At 45.9% G+C, this 14,222-nt stretch overlaps 1 protein-coding gene across 4 annotated transcripts in view; it reads right to left on the reverse strand.

The window, feature by feature from the left end:
* Nucleotides 1-14,222, reverse strand: part of SNX13 (sorting nexin 13) — a 120,136-nt gene that overhangs the window by 26,157 nt on the left and 79,757 nt on the right. For all 4 annotated transcript variants that reach the window (XM_075271417.1, XM_075271415.1, XM_075271416.1 and 1 more), the window contains exons 13-15: nt 13,273-13,466; nt 3,190-3,294; nt 1,451-1,583 (exon numbers count right to left, since the gene is read on the reverse strand). In XM_075271417.1, coding sequence (XP_075127518.1) covers nt 1,451-1,583; nt 3,190-3,294; nt 13,273-13,466 — 432 coding nt within the window. The remainder of the gene's footprint in view (nt 1-1,450; nt 1,584-3,189; nt 3,295-13,272; nt 13,467-14,222) is intronic.

A 14,222-nucleotide genomic window follows, 5' to 3' on the forward strand; every position in this document is an offset into this window, starting at 1 on the left:
GGAAAGGTGACAAATCAGAAAGATTAATACACTGTTTGTATGTTACAAAGTTCTTTAGCCCCTTCTGACAACTGGCCGGGAATGCAGCCTAGAATAAAATATCCAGATATAAAAAAAAAGTGAACAGAAGGTTCTGTAGTATTGAATATGAAGTATTGGTGGGGGGCTAGGTGCTACAATCTCCCCGCTGATCACTGTACCCCTTTATTTCTGATACCCACCTACCCCAGGCCCCCATGACAGAATCACACCCCCCATTGTAAACTTGCTGGCATTGGCAGGGCCAGAAGTGAAGCAGCCCAGGTGACCGCTGTTGTCCATTTACTGGCCTCACTAGTCACATGTTGGGTACCGGTGACATATTAACATTGATGTCACCGCTCGATTGCAATCAGTGGGGCCATGAAATGGAGCGAATGCTAAAGCATAAAAGAACCTACACACTCAAAAGGTACACAAGCTGAATGGTATCTTTTATAAGGTCTGAGGAAGGAAATATATGACATTTTGGGTCATGGACCAAACCTGCCAGGGGTCTGGGTGCAAGAGATGAAATGCAGCAATACAACCATAGAAGGGCGCATTTCACTTTGTGCCCCAGTCTTTGGCTAGTACCTCTACAAAAGCATGTGCTGTTACCTTTCTTTATTTCATCCCACCCCCTAAGTTTTCCAGTTTGTCTGGAAAATGCCTTTAATTTATTCAGAAATTCCTAGGAGAAATAACTGAGGAATGACACAATGCAGGGTTACTATAGACAAAAATGGATCCGTAGTCTGCAAAAAACAAGTCCGCAGTGCATCAATATGTCAGTAATCCGGGACTGTAATTTAGGACAACAGGAAAGCGTTACATGATAGGACTGCTGACAGGTCCTTTATAAAGCAGTTACCCAGATTAATATCTATAACAATCATCTTATGTCAGCCTTGACACAAAGCTCCAGAAGGTCCCGGGGGCCCTATTTAGTTATCTGTAGCTACGATGTACCAATCCAACAAGTCACTATATGTCATTTATACAGACAACATAAACCAGCAGCGGGACCACCACACCATCACAGCTGGTTATGTAAAAGTGGGTGCGATTTCATAAGGTCATAATTTCATATTGGGTGTGATTTCATAAGTGATAATTTTGTAATTTGTGTACTATTCTTTATCTTTTTTTCCCCCATGTGAATATTAAACCAGTTCTGAAGGACTAGTCCAGGAATAGGATGCTCCTCCTAAGCGCCGTTCAGGTCCTGTGTCCATATAAAAATCTTACTGGAAAATGATGCATGATGATCAATACAGCAACATTAATGGAGCTATGAATAATAAATGCTAATAAATAAATTATTTAGGAATAAATCTGAAGGCTGTGTTTAGTTATCCAACACACGGTATGTAACACATGACTGCCTATAAATAGCAGAGCCATCTTTACCATGTACGCTGCTCCTTACCTCCATCGCCATCATCAGATCCTTTAAAGCTTGGTTCTTTTAGCATGTCCAGCTCTGCGAGCATCCGAATATATAGAGGATTGTGGCGGAATGAGGGATAAAATCGTTCATCCCGCAGCATGATGTCATAAACCTGAAAAAAAAAAAAAAACAATTATATATATGGATGAATGGATAGATGGATAGATAGATAGAACATTATACAACAAAAGGATTAAAGTGTAACTAAACTTTCGGAAAACTTTTGGTTTCCTGGCAGTATTTGTGTCATTAAGAAATTTTCTAATGTATTTTATGAACAAAATTTGGCTCCTTTCAGTGAAATCCTGCATCATTTCACTCTTTCCCTCGCTTCTGTATTGAGAGCTGTAACTGCCTCTCACTGGATGTTACTGTGCATGGAGTATGGACTTGGAATTTGAGCTGTGTAATATGTAGAGTAAAGTGAGGTCCTGTTATCTCTCCGGCAATATAAAACACAGAAATGTGTCGGGACACAGTTGGGATTAGGATATTAATATCACATATATTATGACGCTGCTTACAAATATCCTAATTTTTTATTTAATTTTTTTTTTTAAATGTAGATTGTAAGCCCCATATAGAACTCACAATGTACTTTTTTTTTCCTATCAGTATGTCTTTGGAGTATGGGAGGAAATCTACACAAACACGGGGAGAACATACAAACTCCTTGCATATGTTTTGTCCTTGGCAGGATTTGAACCCAGGACTCCAGCGCTGCAAGGCTGCAGTGCTAACCACTGAGCCACCATACTGACCCATAAATATCCTAAGCTTGACTGTGTTTTTAAACAGTGATATCTCTGGACAAAATTTAGATAGTACTGCAACATATCAAAATCATATGAATGAAGAGAATCTCCTCTTTTATACGGCACCAAAAGCAAGTTTCCATATTTTACAACCTCTATGATATAACTTTTGTATTGACCCCCCACCCTCATTTTTGTACATGTTACACTGCCCCCGTACTCCATACACAGTTACTGGGTGAGTGGCAGGAACAGCTCTCAATACAGAAGCAAGGGAAAGAATAAGAAATGCAGGATTTGACAGAAAGGAGCCAAAATTTGTTAATAAAGTATATTAAAAACGTATTTATGACACAAATACTGCCAGAAAAGCAAAAGATGTCTGACATTATAGTTATACTTTATGGATCAAATATATGTCCCCATCCGGATTCTGCTACCTGGGACGTACAGAGGAGGTGCTGTGCTGTGAAGACTCAAGGGTGAATTTCTTGGTGGTAACACCCAAGACCAACTACAGTATTTGGGCTCTGTTCATATCCAAGCTATGGCTACAGTTCATACTGGAAGCCATACTGGAGTGTCAGAAGCCTCAGTGACTTATAATTTGGTATACTGCGGTATTTGTTCAGTGAATAATTGTTAAATGTCCACGTACTGACTCCTCGCATGGAGATGGAGTAAATCTACTACTAGTCAGTAATCTCTGAGAAGGCAGGAAAGGAATCAAAATGGAATGAGGTTTAATAATTTTTCTGTCAGATGGGGGTCCCATTTCTGGGAGTACCTCCTAGTTCATATCAAGGTGGTTGAGCCTGCAGCAGCGGCATATAAGAGGGAATAAACTGGATACATATATTTGTGGCTCAGTTAATGTAAGTCTATGAGATTAAAGGAAATCGTCAACTACACAGAAAAAAACCCAACAAAACTAAAACATGGCCGACAACTTAAGACACTTGCCTTTTTCTGGACCTCATCAAATATCTCAGGCGTGGGGTCTTCATTGTTCACCACTTCCTCAAGCTTCGCTAACAAATAGTCGTCGATTTGAACTCTTGGTGAAGCCTGAAAAGCAAATAAATAGCCTGAAGTTCTGATGATGGAAAACTGATCCAAATCCTGCACATGAGTATCAAGAACTGGAAGTGATGCACATACAATGTGGTCACATCGGACTGCTGATAGACAGCTGCTCGCTACTTACTGCTACGTAATGCAATCCTGCACTCTGTTACAATAACCGATTGTACATTAAAAGGCTTTTTCAAGTAAACTGGAAAACCCAGGTATATTGGGGTGAGGTAAAATAAGCTAAGAAACTATACTATGAATGGTCCTCCATTGTAGTGCCGAAGCTCCATTGCATTGCATGTCAGGGTTGGCTAGGCCAGACGTGAAGCGGCTTAGATGACTGCTGAGGCCTTTGAAGCTGTATGTGCACGTTCTGGTGTAGATCAGGGTGGGCGCCTTCTCTTTTACAAAAGTGATGTATAAAAAATTGAGAGTCTTCAGTAGCTGAAACCTTTTTTAATGGCTAACTAAAATGATAACAGATTGCAAGCTTTCGAGGCTGCTTAGGCCTCTTCATCAGGCATAGTAACTATGAACATAGAAACAATGTCTGATGAAGAGACCTAAGCAGCCGCAAAAGCTTGCAATCTGTCATCATTTTAGTTAGCCATTACAAAAGGTATCAACTACTGAAGACTCTGAATTTTTTATATTTCATATCCACTGGATAACATGGTACAAAGATATTTTTCCTTATACAAAAGTGATGGTAACCTACAGTATGTACCACCAGCTTTTCTCACTCTCGCCTTATGCTGATTATAGCTGCTAGTTCTTGGTGGATAGGTAAGCATTAGAGATGAGCGAACAGTGTTCTATTGAACTCATGTTCGATCGGATATTAGGCTGTTCGGCATGTTCGAATCGAATCGAACACCGCGTGGTAAAGTGCGCCATTACTCGATTCCCCTCCCACCTTCCCTGGTGCCTTTTTTGCTCCAATAACAGCGCAGGGTAGGTGGGACAGGAACTACGACACCGGCGACGTTGAAAAAAGTAGGCAAAACCCATTGGCTGCCGAAAACATGTGACCTCTAATTTAAAAGAACAGCGACGCCCAGCTTCGCGTCATTCTGAGCTTGCAATTCACCGGGGACGGAGGTTTCCGTCCAGTTAGCTAGGGCTTAGATTCTGGGTAGGCAGGGACAGGCTAGGATAGGAAGGAGAAGACAACCAACAGTTCTTATAAGAGCTAAATTCCAGGGAGAAGCTTGTCAGTGTAACGTGGCACTGACGGGCTCAATCGCCACAACCCAGCTTTCCGCGGATCCTGAATGGAATACACTGTCAGTGTATTCCCGTATACCCGATATATACCCCCGATACCCGTTCCAACGGTGTGCCCCCCCACCTTCACCCCAGAAATACCCTGCAAGTCCCCTAGCAATAGAATTGGGGCTATATACACCCACTATTTTTGCTACTGCCATATAGTGCCATTGTCTGACTGGGAATTCAAAGAATATATTGGGGTTACGTGCACCCACAATTTTTGCTACTGGTATATAGTGCCATTGTCTGACTGGGAATTCAAAGAATATATTGGGGTTACAAATACCCTCATTTCTTGCTACTGCCATATAGTGCCAGTTTCTGACTGGTAAGTCAAAGAATATATTGTGGTTACGTGCACCCACAATTTTTGCTACTGGTATATAGTGCCATTGTCTGACTGGGAATTCAAAGAATATATTGGGGTTACAAATACCCTCATTTCTTGCTACTGGTATATAGTGCCATTGTCTGACTGGGAATTCAAAGAATATATTGGGGTTACAAATACCCTCATTTCTTGCTACTGGTATATAGTGCCATTGTCTGACTGGGAATTCAAAGAATATATTGGGGTTACAAATACCCTCATTTCTTGCTACTGCCATATAGTGCCAGTTTCTGACTGGTAATTCAAAGAATATATTGGGGTTACGTGCACCCACAATTTTTGCTACTGGTATATAGTGCCATTGTCTGACTGGGAATTCAAAGAATATATTGGGGTTACAAATACCCTCATTTCTTGCTACTGGTATATAGTGCCATTGTCTGACTGGGAATTCAAAGAATATATTGGGGTTACAAATACCCTCATTTCTTGCTACTGCCGTATAGTGCCAGTTTCTGACTGGTAATTCAAAGAATATATTGGGGTTATAAATACCCTCATTTCTTGCTACTGGTATATAGTGCCATTGTCTGACTGGGAATTCAAAGAATATATTGGGGTTACAAATACTCTCATTTCTTGCTACTGCCATATAGTGCCAGTTTCTGACTGGTAATTCAAAGAATATATTGGGGTTATAAATACCCTCATTTCTTGCTACTGGTATATAGTGCCATTGTCTGACTGGGAATTCAAAGAATATATTGGGGTTATAAATACCCTCATTTCTTGCTACTGGTATATAGTGCCATTGTCTGACTGGGAATTCAAAGAATATATTGGGGTTACAAATACCCTCATTTCTTGCTACTGCCATATAGTGCCAGTTTCTGACTGGTAATTCAAAGAATATATTGAGGTTACGTGCACCCACAATTTTTGCTACTGGTATATAGTGCCATTGTCTGACTGGGAATTCAAAGAATATATTGGGGTTACAAATACCCTCATTTCTTGCTACTGGTATATAGTGCCATTGTCTGACTGGGAATTCAAAGAATATATTGGGGTTACAAATACCCTCATTTCTTGCTACTGGTATATAGTGCCATTGTCTGACTGGGAATTCAAAGAATATATTGGGGTTACAAATATCCTCATTTCTTGCTACTGCCATATAGTGCCAGTTTCTGACTGGTAATTCAAAGAATATATTGGGGTTATAAATACCCTCATTTCTTGCTACTGGTATATAGTGCCATTGTCTGACTGGGAATTCAAAGAATATATTGGGGTTACAAATACCCTCATTTCTTGCTACTGCCATATAGTGCCAGTTTCTGACTGGTAATTCAAAGAATATATTGGGGTTACGTGCACCCACAATTTTTGCTACTGGTATATAGTGCCATTGTCTGACTGGGAATTCAAAGAATATATTGGGGTTACGTGCACCCACAATTTTTGCTACTGGTATATAGTGCCAATTTCTAACTGGGAATTCAAAATGCGCAAGGCTCCCGGAAAGGGACGTGGACGAGGCCGTGGGCGAGGTCGGGGGAATGGTTCTGGGGAGCAAGGTAGCAGTGAAGCCACAGGGCGTCCCGTGCCTACTCCTGTGGGGCAGCAAGCATTGCGCCACTCCACAGTGCCAGGGTTGCTTGCCACATTAACTAAACTGCAGGGTACAAACCTTAGTAGGCCCGAGAACCAGGAACAGGTCTTGCAATGGCTGTCAGAGAACGCTTACAGCACATTGTCCAGCAGCCAGTCAGACTCTGCCTCCTCTCCTCCTATTACCCAACAGTCTTGTCCTCCTTCCTCCCAAAATTCCCAAGCTTCACAGAACAATAACCCCAACTGTCCCTGCTCCCCAGAGCTGTTCTCCGCTCCTTTCATTGTCCCTCAACCTGCCTCTCCACGTCACGATTCCACGAACCTAACAGAGGAGCATCTGTGTCCAGATGCTCAAACACTAGAGTCTCCTCCATCTCCGTTTGATTTGGTGGTGGATGACCAGCAACCCACCCTCATCGACGATGATGTGACGCAGTTGCCTTCAGGGCATCCAGTTGACCGGCGCATTGTGCGGGAGGAGGAGATGAGACAGGAGTTGGAAGAGGAAGTGGTGGATGATGAGGACACTGACCCGACCTGGACAGGGGGGATGTCAAGCGGGGAAAGTAGTGTGGATGTTGAGGCAGGTGCAGCACCAAAAAGGGTAGCTAGAGGCAGAGGTCAGCAGCTTAGGCGAAGCCAGGCCACACCCGGAATCTCCCAAGATGTTCCAGTTCGTACCCAGCCCCGAAAAACTCCCACCTCGAGGGCACGTTTCTCGAAGGTGTGGAGTTTTTTCAAGGAATGCGCCGAGGACAGATATAGTGTTGTCTGCACAATTTGCCTCTCGAAATTGATTAGGGGCTCTGAGAAGAGCAACCTGTCCACCACTTCAATGCGCCGTCATTTGGAATCCAAGCACTGGAATCAGTGGCAGGCAGCAACGGCAGGACAAAGGCCGCCTGCCGTTCACGCCACTGCCACTGCCTCTGCCACTGCCTCTGCCGACTGTGCTGGCGATGCACTCCAGAGGACGAGCCAGGACATCACTTCATCTGCCTCCGCCACTTTGTTGACTTCTCCCTCATCCTCCCCTGTTCCTGTCTTATCTCCTTCTCCTGCACCATCAAAGGCACCATCAGGCGCTTCTTTACAACAACCCACCATCTCTCAGATATTGGAGCGGTGGCAGAAATACACTGCTAACCACCCACACGCGCAAGCCTTGAACGCCAACATCGCTAAACTGCTGGCCCAGGAGATGTTGGCGTTCCGGCTTGTTGAAACTCCCGCCTTCCTGGACCTGATGGCAACTGCGGCACCTCGCTATGCCGTCCCTAGCTGTCACTACTTCTCCCGGTGTGCCGTCCCCGCCTTGCACCAGCACGTGTCACTCAACATCAGGCGGGCCCTTAGTTCCGCGCTTTGCACAAAGGTCCACTTGACCACCGACGCGTGGACAAGTGCATGCGGACAGGGACGCTACATTTCACTGACGGCACACTGGGTGAATGTAGTTGAGGCTGGGACTGCTTCCCAAACTGGCCCGGTGTACCTCGTCTCCCCGCCTAACATTCCTGGCAGGGACACGAGAAGAACACCCCCCTCCTCCTCCTCCTCTACCGCCTCCTCCTCCGCCACCGCCTCCTCCTCCGCCACCGCCTCCTCCTCCGCTGTTAGATTGACCCCAGCTACGAGTTGGAAACGTTGCAGCACTGGCGTTGGTAGACGTCAGCAGGCTGTGCTGAAGCTGATCAGCTTGGGGGACAGACAGCACACTGCCTCCGAGGTGAGGGATGCCCTCCTCGATGAGACGGCAATATGGTTTGAGCCGCTGCACCTGGGCCCAGGCATGGTCGTTTGTGATAACGGCCGGAACCTGGTAGCAGCTCTGGAGCTTGCCGGACTCCAACATGTTCCATGCCTGGCCCACGTCTTCAACCTAGTGGTGCAACGTTTCCTAAAGAGCTACCCCAATGTTCCAGAGCTACTGGTGAAAGTGCGGCGCATGTGCGCCCACTTTCGCAAGTCGACAGTAGCCGCTGCTAGCTTAAAATCTCTCCAGCAACGCCTGCATGTGCCACAACACCGGCTTTTGTGCGACGTCCCCACACGCTGGAACTCAACGTTTCAGATGTTGAATAGAGTGGTTGAGCAGCAGAGACCTTTGATGGAATACCAGCTACAAAACCCTAGGGTGCCACAAAGTCAGCTGCCTCAGTTTCACATCCATGAGTGGCCATGGATGAGAGACCTTTGTGACATCCTACGGGTCTTTGAGGAGTCCACAAGGAGGGTGAGCTCTGAGGATGCGATGGTGAGCCTTACAATCCCGCTCTTGTGTGTTCTGAGAGAATCCCTGATTGACATCAGGGATAACTCAGATCACACAGAGGAGTTAGGGATAGCATCCGATCCGTCACAGCTGGAGAGTAGGTCCACACATCTGTCCGCTTCACTGCGTTTAATGGAGGAGGAGGAAGAAGAGTTGTCCGATGATGTGATGGTGATACAGGAGGCTTCCGGGCAACTTCGAATCGTCCCATTGTTGCAGCGCGGATGGGTAGACATGGAGGATGAGGACGAAATGGAGATTGAACTTTCCGGTGGGGCCAGAGGAGTCATGCCAACTAACACTGTGGCAGACATGGCTGAGTTCATGTTGGGGTGCTTTACAACCGACAAGCGTATTGTCAAAATCATGGAGGACAACCAGTACTGGATCTTTGCTATCCTTGACCCCCGGTATAAAAACAACATCTCGTCTTTTATTCCGGTAGAGGGGAGGGCCAATCGCATCAATGCTTGCCACAGGCAATTGGTGCAGAATATGATGGAGATGTTTCCAGCATGTGACGTTGGCGGCAGGGAGGGCAGTTCCTCCAGTAGGCAACCAAGTTCTCACCGGTCCACACAAACGAGGGGCACACTGTCTAAGGTCTGGGACACCTTGATGGCACCCCCTCGCCAAAGTGCCGCCACGGAGGGTCCTAGTGTCACCAGGCGTGAGAAGTATAGGCGCATGTTGCGGGAATACCTTTCCGACCACAGCCCTGTCCTCTCCGACCCCTCTGCGCCCTACACGTATTGGGTGTCGAAGTTGGACCTGTGGCTTGAACTTGCCCTATATGCCTTGGAGGTGCTGTCCTGTCCTGCCGCCAGCGTCCTATCTGAGAGGGTGTTCAGTGCAGCCGGTGGCATCATCACTGACAAGCGCACCCGTCTGTCAGCTGAGAGTGCCGACCGGCTCACTTTGATAAAAAATGAACCACCACTGGATAGAGCCTTCATTTTTGTGCCCACCTGTGTAAAGCACCCCAACATGAAACTCCATGTCTGTACTCAACCTCTCCAATTCCTCCGCATCCTCATACTCATCCACCATAAGCGTTGCACAATTCTGCTAATACTAGGCTCCCTCCACCCTGATTTCCCCCAACTCTGCTGGTTAGAGGCTCCCTCCACCCTGATTTCCACCAACTCTGCTGGTTAGAGGCTCCCTCCACCCTGCTTTCCCACAACTCTGCTGGTTAGAGGCTCCCTCCACCCTGCTTTCCCACAACTCTGCTGGTTAGAGGCTCCCTCCACCCTGATTTCCACCAACTCTGCTGGTTAGAGGCTCCCTCCACCCTGCTTTCCCACAACTCTGCTGGTTAGAGGCTCCCTCCACCCTGATTTCCACCAACTCTGCTGGTTAGAGGCTCCCTCCACCATGAATTGGTCCAAACTGGGGTTTTTAGAGGCTCCCTCCACCATGAATTGGTCCAAACTGGGGGTTTTTAGAGGCTCCCTCCACCATGAATTTGCCCAAACTGGGCTGTTTAGAGGCTCCCTCCATCATGAATTGGTCCAAACTGGGGTTTTTAGAGGCTCCCTCCACCATGAATTGGTCCAAACTGGGCTGGTTAGAGGCTCCCTCCACCATGAATTTGCCCAAACTGGGCTGTTTAGAGGCTCCCTCCACCATGAATTTGCCCAAACTGGCCTGTTTAGAGGCTCCCTCCACCATGAATTTGCCCAAACTGGCCTGTTTAGAGGCTCTCTCCACCATGAATTGGTCCAAACTGGGCTGGTTAGAGGCTCCCTCCACCATGAATTGGTCCAAACTGGGGTTTTTAGAGGCTCCCTCCACCATGAATTGGTCCAAACTGGGCTGTTTAGAGGCTCCCTCCACCATGAATTGGTCCAAACTGGGGTTTTTAGAGGCTCCCTCCACCATGAATTGGTCCAAACTGGGGGTTTTTAGAGGCTCCCTCCACCATGAATTTGCCCAAACTGGGCTGTTTAGAGGCTCCCTCCATCATGAATTGGTCCAAACTGGGGTTTTTAGAGGCTCCCTCCACCATGAATTGGTCCAAACTGGGGTTTTTAGATGCTCCCTCCACCATGAATTGGTCCAAACTGGGGTTTTTAGAGGCTCCCTCCACCATGAATTTGCCCAAACTGGGCTGTTTAGAGGCTCCCTCCACCATGAATTTGCCCAAACTGGGCTGTTTAGAGGCTCCCTCCACCATGAATTGGTCCAAACTGGGGTTTTTAGAGGCTCCCTCCACCATGAATTGGTCCAAACTGGGGTTTTTAGAGGCTCCCTCCACCATGAATTTGCCCAAACTGGGCTGTTTAGAGGCTCCCTCCACCATGAATTTGCCCAAACTGGGCTGTTTAGAGGCTCCCTCCACCATGAATTGGTCCAAACTGGGGTTTTTAGAGGCTCCCTCCACCATGAATTGGTCCAAACTGGGGTTTTTAGAGGCTCCCTCCACCATGAATTGGTCCAAACTGGGGTTTTTAGAGGCTCCCTCCACCATGAATTTGCCCAAACTGGGCTGTTTAGAGGCTCCCTCCACCATGAATTTGCCCAAACTGAGCTGTTTAGAGGCTCCCTCCACCATGAATTGGTCCAAACTGGGGTTTTTAGAGGCTCCCTCCACCATGAATTGGTCCAAACTGGGGGTTTTTAGAGGCTCCCTCCACCATGAATTTGCCCAAACTGGGCTGTTTAGAGGCTCCCTCCATCATGAATTGGTCCAAACTGGGGTTTTTAGAGGCTCCCTCCACCATGAATTGGTCCAAACTGGGGTTTTTAGAGGCTCCTTCCACCATGAATTTGCCCAAACTGGGCTGTTTAGAGGCTCCCTCCATCATGAATTGGTCCAAACTGGGGTTTTTAGAGGCTCCCTCCACCATGAATTGGTCCAAACTGGGGTTTTTAGAGGCTCCCTCCACCATGAATTGGTCCAAACTGGGGTTTTTAGAGGCTCCCTCCACCATGAATTTGCCCAAACTCTGCTGGTTAGAGGCTCAATCCACCCTGATTTTCAAAACAAATGTTGGTGCCAACCTCAACTTACTACAAGGGCCAAATTCACTGCTGGTGACAAGCTCTCCTCACTGCAAGTGCCAAATACACATGTTTCAAGGTGTTTTCCTACTGTCAGAGAGGTGGTATTGAGTGTGTAAAGTGTGTAGTTGTTAGGCTGTGATGTTGGGGTAATAGAGGGTCTTTGGTGTGTTAGATGCCCCCAGACATGCTTCCCCTGCTGTCCCAGTGTCATTCCAGAGGTGTTGGCATCATTTCCTGGGGTGTCATAGTGGACTTGGTGACCCTCCAGACACGGATTTGGGTTTCCCCCTTAACGAGTATCTGTTCCCCATAGACTATAATGGGGTTCGAAACCCGTTCGAACACACGAACATTGAGCGGCTGTTCGAATCGAATTTCGAACCTCGAACATTTTAGTGTTCGCTCATCTCTAGTAAGCATCACTTCTGTTGCTCTGTTTGGTTCCCCATCTGTTTCATGACAAAATGACCACTGACTTCCAATGGAGTGCATTAGTATGGAGGGTCCTTGGGAAAGTGCACTATACATATTTACTGTATAGCCAATTTTTGGTTAGCATGGTGGTGGATTGCATTACAGAGTCACAACCATTTTTTTTAAAGTTGCAAGAAGTACACCAAGAACTTCATGGATCAGAATTTCCTGGCTCTTTTAAAAGGTGGCTGCTTGAAATCGATTTGCCAGTAACATGCAGCTTTCCGATGAAAGCCGAAAATGTCAACAGCACATCTGAAGACACAGGCAGATGAAAATGTCTTCTAGAGCAAGAATTCCCTCAAAGCAAAGGTCCCTAATTTCCATATAAATAAAAGTACAAGACATTTATCACCTATGCCCAGGACTAACGCTCTGCTGTTTTTGTTAGCCCCATGTACATTAAATAGAGTCACTGGCTTTTCTTTTAAATGGGGCCTCCTGTGGTCACACATCTATATATCCTGTGGCTCGAAAACAAATGCCCTTTTTGGATAGCCCCTATAAAGAGGACCTTTCACCACAGCTACCAACAATCAGTTAAAAGGCACCGCACCACTGATTCTGCCACAGTTGGAATTTTATCTCTAGCTCCCACCCTTCACAAGCAATCAATGCTGTTAGTTTTCATGCCTGATATACTATTCAGGCTCTGTAGTGTCAGGAGGGCGGTGTCAGGCAGGAGCAGACAAGGTGTGTGATTCTGAGCTCTGACACTGGCTGCCTCTGAATCACACCCCCTACCTGACACCGTCCTTCTGACATTACAGAACTTAAATAGCACATCAGGCAACAAAACTAATGGTTCTTTTTGCTCAGGAATGGTGGGATATTGAGAGAAAATTCTAACTGCTCTGGAATCAGTGGAAGGGCATCTCTTAACAGATACTAAGAAATTAAAGTGGTGGAGGTGATAAAAGGTCCTCTTTATGGCCCTACAAACAGGTTTATTAAATTGTATTACTCATTTCACCTTCTACTATGAAAGCCGTACCTTTTCTGATAAGTATTGGTCAAACACACCAACTGCAGCCGCTCTTAACAGCCCCTTTGTTTGATTGGTTTGGTGTTTCCCATCACGTTGACGACTCCGAAGCACCTCCAGCTGCTGCTGAGCAGTCACCCGGTACCCCTCCACTGTAAGCCAGAAGAAGAGATGTGCTTGCCCCCCAGTCTGCTGCATAAAATCTACAGCAACAAGAAACCTCATCAGAAATTAAACACATACATTGATTCTTCATACATCATAGAAACATGACAATTAGTACAGCCAATACACCCTGAATTGGAGATAGGTACATCTGAGCCACATGAGCATACTATATGAGAATCTTTCTGGTTTTAGGTTTTGAAGGTACAGAATATTATGAAAAATAATGTGGTGAAGCTGCCTATGGACATGCGAACATTCCTATAGATAGCAGCTCTATAGGACAATAAACCCAATATAAGGAAAAGCGGATGTGGATTTGCATTGCTTAGCTAATGACACTTAAATAGAAGCGATCTTGAGCTTTTTAGAATTGCTCAAGCATCTGTGTATTATGCTGAAAACAAGCAGATTTCTGTCATGGCTAATTGGGACTGGAGATAAGGAGTAATATGTCTCCAAGAACAAAGATGTCTTCATAGCGATGATCAGATCGGTGCAATAATCTAATTATAATAGTGTCAGAGAAGGGGCAGCACATGAGAGGCGAGTGACTGTCTCATGGGCTTGTGACATCAGTATACAGTCAATGGGATATATAACCGGGCAGTATTCAAGACCTATTCAACTTCCTTCACTAAACACCCCAAGAAGCAGAATATCTATCAGTGCACAGATCTCATGTACATACATTATATTAATAGTTACTCAATGAAACCAACTTGTGAAGTGTCCAATTCCAGGGCTCTGTACACTGTGCAGCAGCAATGATATGAAAGATGGGAAGTCTGAGT

Source organism: Leptodactylus fuscus, chromosome 4, assembly GCF_031893055.1.
Source record: "Leptodactylus fuscus isolate aLepFus1 chromosome 4, aLepFus1.hap2, whole genome shotgun sequence".
Classification (NCBI taxonomy): domain Eukaryota; kingdom Metazoa; phylum Chordata; class Amphibia; order Anura; family Leptodactylidae; genus Leptodactylus; species Leptodactylus fuscus.